The 15,061-nt window shown below is 39.1% G+C and overlaps 1 protein-coding gene across 1 annotated transcript in view; it reads right to left on the bottom strand.

Annotated features, from left to right (window-relative positions):
- Positions 1–15,061, bottom strand: part of LOC139712267 (nuclear distribution protein nudE-like 1-A) — a 297,794-nt gene that overhangs the window by 32,947 nt on the left and 249,786 nt on the right. Inside the window, exon 8 of the mRNA XM_071624108.1 lies at positions 3,823–3,911. Coding sequence (XP_071480209.1) covers positions 3,823–3,911 — 89 coding nt within the window. The remainder of the gene's footprint in view (positions 1–3,822; positions 3,912–15,061) is intronic.

Raw genomic sequence — 15,061 nt, forward strand, 5'->3', positions numbered from 1 at the left:
AAGGAAGTATTTCAGGGCACTGCATAGATATGGGGGAAATAGTGACATTTTGAGCATTTGACCTTGACCTTTGACCTTTAACATGTGCACCCAAAAGTTGACAGGCACACATTTGCCCAATCATACATATACATGCCAAGTTTCATTAGGATACCTCAAATGGTTTTTTAGTTACACTGTCCACAAAATTTATTACGGATGGAAGGACGAATGGATGGATGGAAGGATGGACAGACGAACAACCCGAAAACATAATGCCTCTGCCGACACTTTGTGGCGGAGGCATAAAAATTCCATGCAACCGTCAGACGTGGTCCATCCACAAACAATTTAATTGACAAATTTCAACAGAATAGTTGATTCTACCACTCCAAAGCATCTCATATCTAATTAACTCAAGCTGGGGCTCCCGACAATCAACCCGTATGCCAGTGAGCTTACGCACGACGGATGATGCATGACACACAACAGATGACACAAGACGGACACTGGATGATGAATAATTGCAATAACTCACTTGAGCCTTTGGCTCAGGTGAGCTAAAAATGGCTTTGCGTCTGAGCTCCTCCCACTGAACGATGGGAGCTGTGTCTTGGCACCTTTGCTCCTCAGCCCTACATATTGCCACCATGCCACCCTCTTTTAGGCTACGGTCACAACTCAGAGCGGCGACGGACCGATTTGTTGCCTGATCGGTCGCCCCTCAAATTTTGGCACCGCCCAGCAGTTTTTGGAAATGTCGAGCATGCTGTCAAGCCCCAGCGATGCCCGAGCGACGCTCTGTCAATTTCCTGTCAGTCACTGGTCGATTTTAGGTTAAAAATTTGTGAAATATGAGGATTTCTCCACACAGAGACTGAGCAGTCACCGAGCGATGCCCCATTGGCAACTGGACGATCTCCCACCAGCCACCACCGATTTTTAAGAAATCGCTCAGCGACCGACGGGTGATCGATAGGTCATCTACTGGTGTCCCGTAGGCGTACCGGCAGCCACCCACTGGTCTCTGCCCGAAATTTTCCACGAGCTACCTGGGTTTATTGATATATACCTATGTGATTTTTGATGTGTTTATTGATTTATTACTTGATTAATCAATTAAGATAAAACTCGAGGCAACAGATTTAAGAGTTAAATTACCAACTACCAAACCTCAGTTATCAGGAGTGAAACCACAGATAACTAGAAATTAGGAAATCAAACATAACAGAGGAAAACCAAAGATGGAACAAAAATTAGAATAGTTTAGAATTTTCCAAAATATCTTTGTTTGGTTCTATATTTTACAGTATTTTTCTACTCCTATTTAATTTCATATTCTCATCTCTCCATCTCTTCTCATTCATTACTTCTTCATTCAATAGGCCTTTAATAATGATATAAGATAACCAAAGCATAAATTACTAAGTCTACATATCGACACTAACTTTTAGCTTTCATCTCTTTTGCCAAAAGGTTTCATGTCCTTCATGATGGTTGCCGAGATGTTGAGATGCTGAGATGTTGGTGGAGTTTCCTTGTCTCTATCCCTCCCTCTGCTTTTTCCACATTGCCCTAGCTTGTCTTACCCATCTATGCCTTGGTCCCTTCAGTGCTTCTGTCATTATTTTTTTTATCTTTATCACTTTCGCTCGATGGCGACCGCTCGATCTATTCCCTTGGTTTTCTCCTGTGCTTTTGTCATTTTTGTCTCTATCATTTCTGTTCCCTAAAGCGCTCGGTGGTTGTCGCTCGGACACAGAGTGTATTTTGGGTGGCGAGTGAAAACTGGTCAGTCGCCGCTGAAATTTTAACTCCGCGTTAAAACTTCAGCGGTGACCGACTGATACCCTAAAAACCAGTAGTTCCTGGTCAGTCACTTGTCGGTCACCGGTCGTTGTCCCACCAAAATTGGTAAAAAACGTGCTGACCGGTCACCAAGCAGGCTGATTTTGGGGGTTGTGACCGTAGCCTTTCAGCACTGATGTCAGAATTACAATCCATTGAAGATGGGAGTCATCTTTGTAATTTGTGGTGTCTGGTAATGAGAACCAAAGTGCTTGAAGTCTTGTGAGAGGTCTTATCATTTTAGATGACTGCACCCTCACAGCTCTAAGAGCTTGCCAGCGAAAGCTTTCAGACAGACCATCCGCCATAAAACAGGTGATACTTCCTTTGGAGATACACAACATTCAATCAAGATCATGATTTCTTAAAGAAACGGGGTCTTCCTTGGAAAGCAGGTCTGCTGGGTATCAGTGGAACTGAATGGAATGTCTGTTAAATAATGCTGTCACTGTGAATAAAATAAATTGAAATAAAAAATACAAGTCAGAGAACATTTAAAGATAATATAAAGTTTTGGTACCTCAAAAGTTTCCCCGAGTTTCCTTGTCTTAGTTTGTGTTTCAGGTTAAAGTACCTTTCATATAACTAACACTGTGAGACTTACTCGCCCCAAAGTGCTCTCATGTCTTAGAAATCATGCAATAATGGTTTCGTACCAGAGCAGAGTGGGCTCTGAAAAATTCGAACGAGCCGTTAGTTTGACTCGACGCGGTACTGCGAGAATCAATATACACATATTGTACGAAACCATTAGGCCAAAAAAAAAAAAATTGTTGCATTGGCGTAACATGAGATTTTCAAATAGGGTCGGTCGGGCGGATTTTTTTTTTATTTTTTTTTTGCTACCTGCATTTTACGTGTAAAACTCGTGCTCAGCTCAGTAAACAGTTACAACTGCTGCACCCGAATGTGCTGTGTTCATCTATTCTACAAATCATTTATGAGGCCGATATTACTGGAATTATACCCCTTCACAGAATTTAAAGATGTTGAAATCCCTATCCTGAATGTTTTCACTTCATATTTTACTATTTTGACTTAGATAAGATAGATGCAAATTGACCCATATGTACGATCTTTTCATCGCACACGGCGATCTCTACTACAGTCCCACATATACAGATTCGTGTAAGTTCTCCACACAAGAAACCTATGGCAAAACTGTGCACAATACATCGCAGTCTGAATGCTACGTATACACTGAATAAATCTTGTTAGAGTACGTGTCCGTGTTGGAAACAGATGACGTACTGATCAAGGAAGGCTTATGCGAGGCGCTAGATCTCTCCCTCGTACATCCGATATCCCCAGAGCCGTTTCCACTTCCGGGTTTGTGCGATCGCGATCGCAATCAACAAGATATTTGATATCGATAGCAAAAAAAAATAATAAAAAAACATGGGGTCGGCGGAATTTTTAGGGTCGGGCGGGTTACGCCAATGCAACAAATTTTTTTTTTTTGGCCTTATTGCATGATTACTAAGACATGAGAGCACTTTGGGGCGAGTAAAGCCCGCCGCACACTATACGACTCACGACCTTACGACTGACAGACTTTGGATCCGAAATAAATCACGATATCCTCAGAATAAACACCGCTTGTTTATTTCAGATCCAAAGTCTGTCAGTCGTAAGGTCGTGAGTCGTATAGTGTGCGGCGGGCTTTAGTCTCACAGTGTTAGTTATATGAAAGGTACTTTCACCTGAAACACAAACTAAGACAAGGAAACTCAGGGAAACTTTTGAGGTACCAAAACTTTATATTATCTTTAATAGAGATGCTTACAATCAACTACTGCATAATTTAGGCCAAATCAGAATCAACATGTGCATAGTCATAGTTTTAAAGTGTCAAACATTTGTTGCATACCTGCAGAGCATGTGCCTGAAATAAAAGAGTAATAAAAGTAAAACAACAATCACATCTTTCACCATAGATAGGCATTTCTGAAAGAATACAAAAAATAGAATTGGTCAAAATAGAACTCCTCTCACCGTGGCGTATCAGCAGGACTACCAGGCTTCCTGGGAACTTCCTTATCTTTGACAAAATTTCTGCATGAGGCAAGTTTTGACTCCAGAGCCTGCAAGAGAACAAGAAGTCAAGCAAATACTGTCAAACAAAGTGAAAAATTAGAACTTTTTGTACTTGTACTCAAATTCTCACTAGTACAAAACTATATAACAATATCCTAAAGAGAACATATTATCCACTTTAATACAAAAGGGTGATGGACGCCAGAGGATGAATGATCATAATACCTCCCTCAAGCCTTTGGCTCAGGAAAGCTAACAAGGCAAGTCCTGGAAATGTCACTATGGTGACTGGCTTGTCACCATCATATTGCATCATTCTGTGTTGTACATCTTGACAGTGTCAGACCACAATTTCACATGACTGGTAAAAAATTGAAATGATATGTTTGAAAGTTTTGTGGTATAACCCCTAGTGTGTTTTATTAGTGTTTATAAATTCCTTGAACCAGATTTTATTTGGATGGCTAAAATGTTGCAGAGAGCGAGTATTCAGAAATTTGAGCATTTTCAATAAACCTTTGACCCTTGCCCTTTGACCCTACAGCCCAAATCCGTCTTCAAATTATCACTAGCTTGTAATATCTAATTTTCATGACAATTCTTTGAGCTATTTTCAAAACATTGGAAATATAATACTGACATTTTAACTTCATCATTTGTGACCTTGCATCTTTTACGGGAGGACTCAAACTAATGAAACAGGTCAACCTAGTGAATCTTGAGTTTTCTGTATTGTTTGAATGAGAAATTTTTCTTTTACATCATTCTAAAGTTTGGGATCATAAAACGAATGGAAAATTGTGATTTTTGAAGTTTTTCTAGAACATGTTTTCGTAGAATGTTGTGATTGAGTGTGTCTCAAAGTCCCTTTTTCTAATTTCTTCAAAGCCCTTTGCACACTCTTCCTTTTCAACTCTGATAAAGTTTGAAAGGATAATACGTACTACTGCTTTGAAATTTGGCATAAGTCATGGACAGAACATGTTAATACAGCATGTTCAACTTCAGCTTAACCTGATAATCCCTTCATTGTTGTTGATGTGAAGTTTTACATCCTGTTTTTTGTGCCATTCATGGCACAGAGCGCGTCTTGTTAAAGATTAAACACTGAATAAAGACCCGATACTTCAGAGCCTCTTTTCTCAGTACACACTTTTCTAGTGTGTGCATTCTTTCCAATATTAAGATACATGTACATTGTAGGTAGGAGAGTCCATTTATATCGAGTTATAAAAACATCATTTTAAAGTTAAAGTTAATTTTAAAGCTCTTTCAGAATCTGCCCTTTACTAAAAATCCATGTCTGGTGACTTTTTGTTGGTTTTGTGACGCAGTATCAAATTTAACCGTCGACCCCATGGCCAAATCTTTCCTTAAAGAATCATTGTGCAGTTATGTATACTATGCTTAATTGTTAAAGCGTATGTACTAAGTAATTTTCAGGGTATCGAGAAATGGTGTAATTTCAGCATTAAATACCAAATTTTTAAATCTTCACCTGACCTTTAACCCCATGAAATTGACTTATGCCCTTGAGCATATGCACCCCCAGGTTGATAGGCACAACTTTGTCTACTCACACATTTCTATGCCAAGTTTCACTTGGATACCTCAAACAAATTAATTACAGACAGACTAACAGATGGACAGACAACCCCAAAACAAAAAGCAACAAGCAACACTTCATGGCAGAGATATAAAATTTAAACATATGGAATCAAATACAAGCATCTAACATTTACAATTAAGTTGTACTAACCTTCAGTGTAATTGCATGGTATCACAAACATAAATACATAATTTCATATACATGCATGGTTTCAAAATGTATTTTACTGAATCAGTCTTCATTAGCAAGGCAGAATTTTTTTCAATTGCAATTTACATGATTCAAGGTTTGATGTGTTTTTTTTTTTGTTGTTTAATATTGGTTCAGTGGCTGGCGAACAAGGAATATAGCTCATTAGTTTTGTTCTGGACTCCAACTACATCAATTCAGTTGTAGCGCAGAGTTAAAATAAAATTTACCCTAAATGTAGACTGTGTGTATGTATATATACAGTCAACCTCGCCTAAGTTGACCTCTCACAAGTCGAAAACTCGGCCAAGTCGAAGCTCCAGAAAAGTCCCGATTTTCTCTCTACTTATTTCTTTAAAATAATATTTCACGAGTCAAAGTTTAACAAGTCGAATTTCGCCTATGTCGAAGATAATTTCGAGTCCAGATTTGTGTAAATACACGTTATTTCCCTCGCACAAGTCAAAGTTTTTTTTTCCCCATACGTCATTCAAACATGGAAGTGAGCGTTCTTTCATTCTTTAGTGAACAAACGAAGGAAAAAACACACTACTTTTGTAATAAAATACTCCCAAGGGTCGAATACAAGTTAATCCTAATATCCCTTGTATCCTTGATGTCCAGCTGAGAAGAACATAAATCACATGTACCAGGTTAGAGGCGAGCCATGTGCGGGCGGCGCAGCAGGGTTTGTGGGAAAAAGGGAAGAAGAAAAAAATCCTCACAATCTGGTAAAAGCCAGCAATCTCACTGAGTGGCGAATGTTTGCGAGCGTAGCGTGTTAAAAATTTCTTTGCGACAACAAAAACTGTTTCCGACAATAAAAACAGTCTGCGAGTTTGACTGCATTTGTTTACGAATTTGCTTGCAAATTAATAGTATTCGCTACGCTCGCAAACATTCGCAGCTCAGTGAGATTTCACGGAGCACGCAAACGATTTGCGAAGGACACGAATGGCAAAATCCAACATTCGGAAGTTTTTATCCGAATGTGTTCGGACAATGAAGCAAAAACACAAACAAACAAAACAAAAACACGCATTTTTGCGCAGTTTGTGCTAAGTTCTCATGATGTATGTGTAAATGTCGTATGTACTTTTGCTAAAATACAGCCAGTTACGAAAACGAAAAACACACTTCGGAAATTCAACCACGCAAATTTTTCAATAATCATTGGAGAATAATGTTTCCAAGGAGATTGATAGTTGTCTTGAGTTGAAGATTTTCTCTTTCCTGTATTTCTCCTTTCTTTCCCTTTCATTTCCCCGTTGTGTATGTGTGTGCAGACCGTTAGTTTGTTTGTTTGTTTTTTTTCTGATGACCTAGGCTACCCCACAATTAACAAGCATATTTTTTTGTGGATTCCCCCTACACATTATCATAAGTTTCAAATGTAATTTCCGCCTGCATTTGAGTAATTTAAAGTGTATTTTGGGATCTTTTTTATATATAAAAAAATTTGTTTTCATATACGGTTACAGCTCGTTATTCCGAAGGTTCGTTATTCCGAAAATTCGTTTTTCCGCATTTCATTTTCGGATTAACAAATCTTCGGAACAACGAACCTTTGGAATAACACCACAAATGTTCGGATTAACGAACCCTTTTTCATTTTTGGATTAACGAACCTCTAGGTATAGGGAATTTGTGTGTTTCGGATTAACGAACCTTCGGAATAACGAACCTTCGAAATATCGAACCTTCGGAATAACGAACAGCACCCTTCATATACAGTGTATAGTTGTTTGATAGGTGGATGTTCTACTGTAGTATGCTATGATTTTGTCTCGCAGAAAACATAGAGCGTTAAAAAGGTCATAGATCAAACATGCGCCAAACGTTCGTGAGAATGTTTCAAAAGGTACATGAACAGGTATTGCAGTTATGTCGTAAAATGATCGGAAGAACTTCGCGGATTTCGCGAAACATACACTAGACATTTTCCAAAGATTCGGTGTCTGTTTGGGTGTCACGAAGATTTTGCGAACATCGCGCAAGTCTGGCGAAAGTCTCGCACATATATGACGAGACTTTATAGACATTTCGAGACCAAATCACGACCAAATCATGATTCATTGTCAGGAAAAAGTTCACACAAAAAAAATTCAGATAGTTTTGAAATTCTTGCTGAAGTAACGACATCCCCAAACAATTGACGACGCCTCCGAACTCAAGCGTTCGTTTGGCGATTTTTGCAGACTAAAATGCGAATGTTAGATTTTGCCATTTGCGATGTGACCACATAAAACACGCACATTACACGTAACGCATTTCGATTATCGCAGTCCAGTAATTGAGCTTCACGATTTTTTAAAACTCAAACAAAACAAAAACACTAACTACTACAATTATTGCTACCGCCAATGTAATTTAATGGCCAATAAAAACATAAAAAGACACTGCGTTATCAAAATTCATCGGGAAATATCACGAAACATGCGCGAGATATTCTTCGAAGCTTCGCGGTCTGTTCGGGGTTTCACGAAGATTTTGCGAACATCGCGCACGTCTGGCGAAGGTCTTGCGCTATGACGAGACATAAAAGACATTTTTGAAAAGAAATCATGACCAAATCATGACCAAATCATGACTCACAGTGCGGATAAGGTTTCACACAAAAAATTCTTATTGTTTTGAAATTCTTGCCGAAGTAAAAACGACATCCCCAAACAAATGATGATGCCCCCGAACTCCCGCTTTCGTTTGGCGATCTTTGGCAGACATTATGTGCAACGCATTTCGATTATAGCAGTCCAATAATTGAGCTTCAGGATTCTTTTTTAAATCTTAAACAAAACAAACAAATTACAACATATTACTACCGTCTACTGTAATTTCACGCCCAATAAAAACATAAAAAGACACTGCATTATGAAAATTCGTCAGGAAATACAAGTCGAAAAAAAAATTGACTTTCCCGGAAGTCGAATTTCGCGTAAGTCGAAGTGTTTTCGTCGGTCCCAATAGATTCGACTTAGGCGAGGTTCACTGTATATATATATATATATATATATATATATATATATACATGTATAATTATGTATAATATGTATATACACTGTATATATGAACTCAGTTAATGTGGAAATAACACTACAACAATTTCACAATACAGCAACGATAAAAAGGAGACAGAAAGAGAATCGAACATATTTTCATTTTCTAGCACAGTTAAAGGGTACTGTAAAAGTGGAAATTTTCATGCATTTCGCACAACTAGAATCTGGTGGGAAAATAAAAGCATGCAAATATCTTTATATTAAAAAGACGTGAAATTCACCTCACCAAGCCGAGCCCAAAAAATTACTCACATGAAAATATCTATTACTATGTCCAGTACTTCATTTCTTGCTTTTGTCATAAGCAGGGCAAATAATGTTACCCTTTGCATATGTCAGTAACAAGATAGACACAAAGCGATGTCTTGTCTGCATATCATTAATGTGTACATTGTTTGGTAACTTGACACAGCTTCTGAACAATCAAACGTTGTGAAGGTCTGATGAAGCTGACCACTTGACCTTTGATGTTGTCAGACCGGACCCACGTTAAAATTTGACTGGCACCTTCAGGTAATTTACCTAGGAGATGGTTCCTATTTCACAGTCATAGTTCAAACTGTAGAAAGTTATTGACAGTACACCCCAATATTGAGTATAATGTTCTTCAATATCAGTTCATTTGTCGGACTTCACCAATATTTGAAATTGACCGGCATCTTCACGTGATGTAACAGTAGTATGAGTTTCTTGGCCGTACTTCAAAGCTCTGGAAAGCTACTGAGAGTACACCACGTTATCGCGAGTGCAGTGCTTATAAGGGACATTCATTGACTGTTGCCCTTGTTGAAATTCCCCAATACCTGAACCTGACTGGCACCTTCAGGTGATTTACCTGTAGTATGAGTTTCCTGGTTGTAGCTCAAACTCTGGAAAGTTATTGCGAGTTAACCACAATAACGTAAGTACAGGGCTTATCAGGGAAAGCTCATTGAATTTTAACCTTGTCAGAGTTAACTAAAATTCTAACCTGACCAGCATTTTTAGGTGATTGTACCTGTGGTGTGAGTTTGGTGGTCATAGCTTGAAAGCTGGGGAAAGTTATCGAGAGTACACAATACGAGTACAGTGCTTATCAGGTAAAGTCCACTGACCTTGTGACCTTGTCCGACTACATCCACATTCAAACTTGACTGGCATCTGTAGGTAATGTACCTGTGTTGAATTTGGTCATAGCTCAAAGCTGTGGAAAGTTATTAAGAGTTACACCACACTACTATGAGTACAGAGCTTATCAGGTCAAGCTCATTGAAATGACCTTTGACCTTGTCAGACTTCACCAATAATCAAACCTGAATGGCATCTTTAGGTCATGTACCTGTGGTGTGAATTTCTGTGGTCAAAGCTCAAAGTTGTAGAAAGTTATTGAGGATAAACCACAATACTATGAGTACAGTACTTATCACATATTACAAAAGTACATTTGACCTTGTCAGACTTGACCAATATTCAAACTTTACCAGCATCTTTTGGTGATGTACTTGTGGTGTGAGTTTGGTAGTCATAGCTTAAGCTGTGGAAAGTTATTGAGAGTACACCACAATAATTTGAGTACAGTGCTCATCGGAGAAAGTTAGTTGACCTTTTGACCTTTCACCCTGTCTGAAAAATGATGCTTATGTCTCTTCTGTTACGCAAGTGAGATGAAAATGGAATGTTGTGGAATTCCCTCTATATTTTCTTCATATCATTCCACTGCGGTTGTAGTCTTCTTGTCCGGTAATAACACCCCCATCTCACTAGGAAGGCATGTCTTCGCCAATCTGTGAAAAATTCACAGATTGTGCCACAATTGCCTTCTGGCCTGTACGGATATTGCACTATGGCTTCTCTACACTCAACCTGCACTGAAGATGATGACAGTATGATGCTGCCATGTTGATGCTGCTTTTCCAGGCCGACGAGGGGACGTTGGTTCTGCGATCAAACCAATCATATTGTGACATCTGTACCCTGATCAAGACCTTGTTACTACGATGGGATTAACTGTGATATATGTTAATGATGGGTTCATGCACAAGCTATCAGGGTATGCATTGGGTTATATGATTGAATTTCTTCAGCCAGATGTCAGTGTCAAATCAACATGGATGTACACAACATGGTTTTCTTCCTAGATCCTTAGCATTCCAGAACACCAGTTCGAACCTGGTGTGAAATTGCACTCTCACTTTTAGAATAGTCATCCATTCAGTTGAAAGGGTAAAATGCATGCATACTGAAGAACCAAGCAAAGTACAAATTGTCTCTGACAATGAGTCAATTTCATAAATATTTGCAATGACTGTAACTTACACTACTTGCATTGAATAGCGATGGTAAATGAAAAACAAACAATTTCGTTAAACAAAAAGGATCCATACTGCATGTACATGGAGAAAGGAATTACTCCATGCTTTCCTTCATTCCCACTTCCCTGGTCTAGTGCATCAATGTCTTTCGTTCGTGGTTGGTTTGCAATAATAATAATAATATGAATTTATATCGTGCTTAATCCACTCTATAGAGTGCTCAAAGCGCATACATACTATTATTACCTCGGTGTCTGGATACATTATTTCCCGCAAGCACTGACAGTGCTCACTCTCCACTCCCTGGGGAGCATTCCAGCCAGTCGCCATTTTACAGGCACGCACATGCTGATCAACCAACATAAGCTTTCTCATCCTACCGGGTACCCATTTATACTCCTGGGAGGAGAGCAGCAATGCGGATAAAGTGCCTTGCTGAAGGGCAAACGTATAGGGCTTTTTGGGGCTCACACCAATTCTGGTGTTTAACACTGTAAAGTAGAAAGATTAAACCAGAACTTGCCATTCAAAGTTTGAGATTTATTTCAATGACTATTTTGAGGGGAGGTATGATGTGAGATCAGGCTTGCATATGCACCAACAATATTCAAAGCAACACTGTGCTCACAGTCACTACGGAACCTATCTCAAACTTCGAACGTTAAGTTCTTGTTTAATCTTTGTATTTTATTTCATAACTCTCCTTATGGCATAATATGAGAGTTCAAAGACATTGCCGGTACACTGACATGCAAAAAGATGTGTGTCAACTGACACCATCAGAGGAAAATTAGAAGCACTATAATTACCTACAAGTATGGCTGTTCATCTGGTTGGTTCAAACCAGCAGAGACTAGAAATGTCGCTATGGCGACTGATGCCTCCGCCATAATGCATGATTCTCCCAATAGTTGTAAAGTACAATGTCTTCACAATGTGTGATGACAGTTTCACATAACTGGCAAAATATTGATATGACAGGTTTGTCAGAAATGTCTTGAATGTTCACTTTCCTCAAACTGGGTTTGCTAGAATTGTCTAAGAGTGCAGGTACACATATTTGGGGAATTGAGGATTATTACTTGACTTCTGACCGACCCTGTTATAAATTTATGCATTGAGTAATTTTGAAGGTATGAAGAAAGAGTGTAATTACAGTACAAAATAGATTTTTTTTTTTTCATTTAAACCTGACCTTTGACCCTTAACCTTTGACATTCTGGCTGAAAATTTCCCAGAGAATCTCCATTAGGTAATACATGTATATATTAAGTTTTAAAACTAATAATGCAAGCATTGCAAATACTAGTATATGAGGGAAACAGTAAAATTTTGAGGAGTTGACCTTGACCTTTGACCCCTGACGCGTGACCCCTAAACTCCCTAGATAATCCCTACCAGTCAGTACATGCATATGTACCAAGTTCCATGAAGATACATTCAACCATTCGCAAGAAAAGTGAAATTGCAACATTTTCCCCTAACCTTTGACCTTATGACATGAAACTCTCTCTGGAGAATCTTTACGCAGTAGTACATATCTACACTAAGTTTCAAAAATATACCTTCGGGCATTGCATAGATATGGGGGAAATAGCAACATTTTTAGCATTTGACCTTGACCTTTTGACCTTTGACCTCTTGCCAATGTCACTTAAATCTCCTCAACTAATTGCCGCATCATACATCATACTTGGCCCAAGTTTTGTGAAAGCTGCTTCATCCAGGTTTGAGTTATCACGTAAACAAATAAATTTTAGGATTTAACCTTGATCTTTGACCTCTGACCTCAGTCCAATTTCACTCAAAAACAAATCGAATAAATGTCCCATCATACATCATCCTCGGACAAAGTTTGGTGAAATTTGCTCCATCCAGTCTTGAGTTATCACGTAAACGGATACAATTTCATGATTTGACCTTGACCTTTGACCTTTGGCCGATTTCACCCCAAATCTAATCAAGTAATTGCCCTATCATACTTTACACTTGGACCAAGTTTGGTAAAATTCCAGTCAATAGTTCTCAAGTTATCGCGTAAACGAATGCGGACGGACGTACGGACATACGGACGGACGGACAACCCGAAAACATAATGCCTCCGGCACCACTTCATGACTTGGGCATAAAAATTGTCTGTACTCTATAAAGAAAAGTCTTGCAAGTACTGAATACTTACGCCGAATATTTCGTGAGGTTTTTATTTTCGCGACTTTCGCGAGTCAGGTGCTATTCGCGAAATTAAAGACACACGAAAAAATATTGACTCAGATCCCAACCTGAATGTGATGTATGCGTTTACACTTCTCCATTAAGTACGGGACTCCACGATCGCGAATTTAACCACTCGCGAAATCGGGAATTCCGATTCTCAAAAATTTAGACTCGCAAAATATATGGCGTATCCATCGTGTACTACATCTACTGGCCTTCCATGCCCCCCAGAACAGCCATATCAAATTTTTGTTCTTTAAGAAGTTTCTGATAATACCTGCAAAAAAAATTTTCTCGAGCTCAGCCAGCTTCGGTAGGATCTCCTCAACAGGGACCTCACTTCTCTTTTATGGTAGAGGTGGCTGAAGCTCTCACTCATTGAGTGAGGTCTGTATGTGTCTGTATCAATTCCAGCTGCAGATATAGTGGTTCATAGCCATCTTAAAATAGTTAGTCGCGTCACTTGCTTTTGTGCTTTACGGTAGCTAATGAAGAGTCGCTTTTCATTTCCTCTTAGCTGTTCGGTACGTTGGATATACTGGTGTAGGTACCGGATCACACACAAAACACCTGTCAGCTGAATATGCTCTCAGTTTAATATGTTTGCAAAAACTTTTATTTCTTGGCTGATGTTTCTTCAGAGGTGTGTCAAAAGAAATAACAACAGAACTCTCTTTCAAAATCATGTGGTCAAGTGACAAAAGAGACAAAGATTGCATTCTTTGTGCAGTTACCAGCACCATCAACAAGACCACTTTTAGTGTTAGTTGCATAAAGTGTAGAGAATTTGCTGGTGACATTTTCCTGAGGTAATTTAACACCACTTTCAGATCCCGAATGCAAACTAGCTACAGGGGATTGAAGCTGAAAATCCCCTTTGAAAAACTGGCATATCAAGGGATGTGATCCAACTGTGTGAGAACAATCTAACTCCACCAAAGTAGATAGAGCGCTCCTTGCTGTATCATAACAACTGTAGCTCGCTACTTGTTGGTGAAACAACTCTGTGAAGAAATAAAAAATCAGGTTTGTGTTGGTGTGTGGGAAGTTGACCTGTTTGCATTTGCAGAAGTCTTCCATTTTTTGGTGTAGACTCCATACCATTTCTTGGTTGGAGCTCTCCAAGATGCTGAAATAATGTCGGCCGTCTTGTCACTCAGGCTTGTGTTTATGTACCGTCTCTGCAAATCCTGCAACACAATAATTCTAGATGGTCATTAAGTGGATGTGGGGTATCGGAGAGTATTGGACAGTATTGGAGAAAGGCTGGAAGGCATAAAACTTCAGTGTCCCCCAATTTGGCAGAGAAGAATTGACTGATTCTGCTTCTGGCTCTGCAGACCATGAGATTTATCAAGGAACTTGTGCATTCAATCTCAATGTAAAGAGATCAATTTCAGAAGTACCAAAATGATCCACAACTCTCTGTCAAGCATCCATTCTGATTTGTCATGGAAATTCTGGACATGGCATCTCCCTCTGTATTAGGCCGCCCAGGGAGGTATTCTGCAGTTAACCATAAATTCCTCTCAACACACCATTCTGCGTCTCTATATCACAGTCTCTCTATTTACATTCTCCCATATTGTTCAGATTTGCCACAGCTATGGCATTGTCTAATCTGATATGTGCACATCATGCATGTCTGCACAAAGGACAAAGGGTTATCAATCCAAACTCTGCTGCCAGAGTTTCTATGAAATTTAAGTCATTATTTCTTGCCCTGACTACTCCTTGTTCATTCCATCTCCCTCCTGACTTTGTGCACAGGTCACTAGCCCCCCATCCAGCACTACTTGTATTGGTGTGTATTTCCTCTTGCAGTCCTTGCCACT

The sequence above is a fragment of the Diadema antillarum genome, unplaced genomic scaffold (assembly GCF_040938485.1).
Source record: "Diadema antillarum isolate AM-2024a unplaced genomic scaffold, OU_Dant_1.0 seq00001781_RagTag, whole genome shotgun sequence".
NCBI classification, from domain to species: domain Eukaryota; kingdom Metazoa; phylum Echinodermata; class Echinoidea; order Diadematoida; family Diadematidae; genus Diadema; species Diadema antillarum.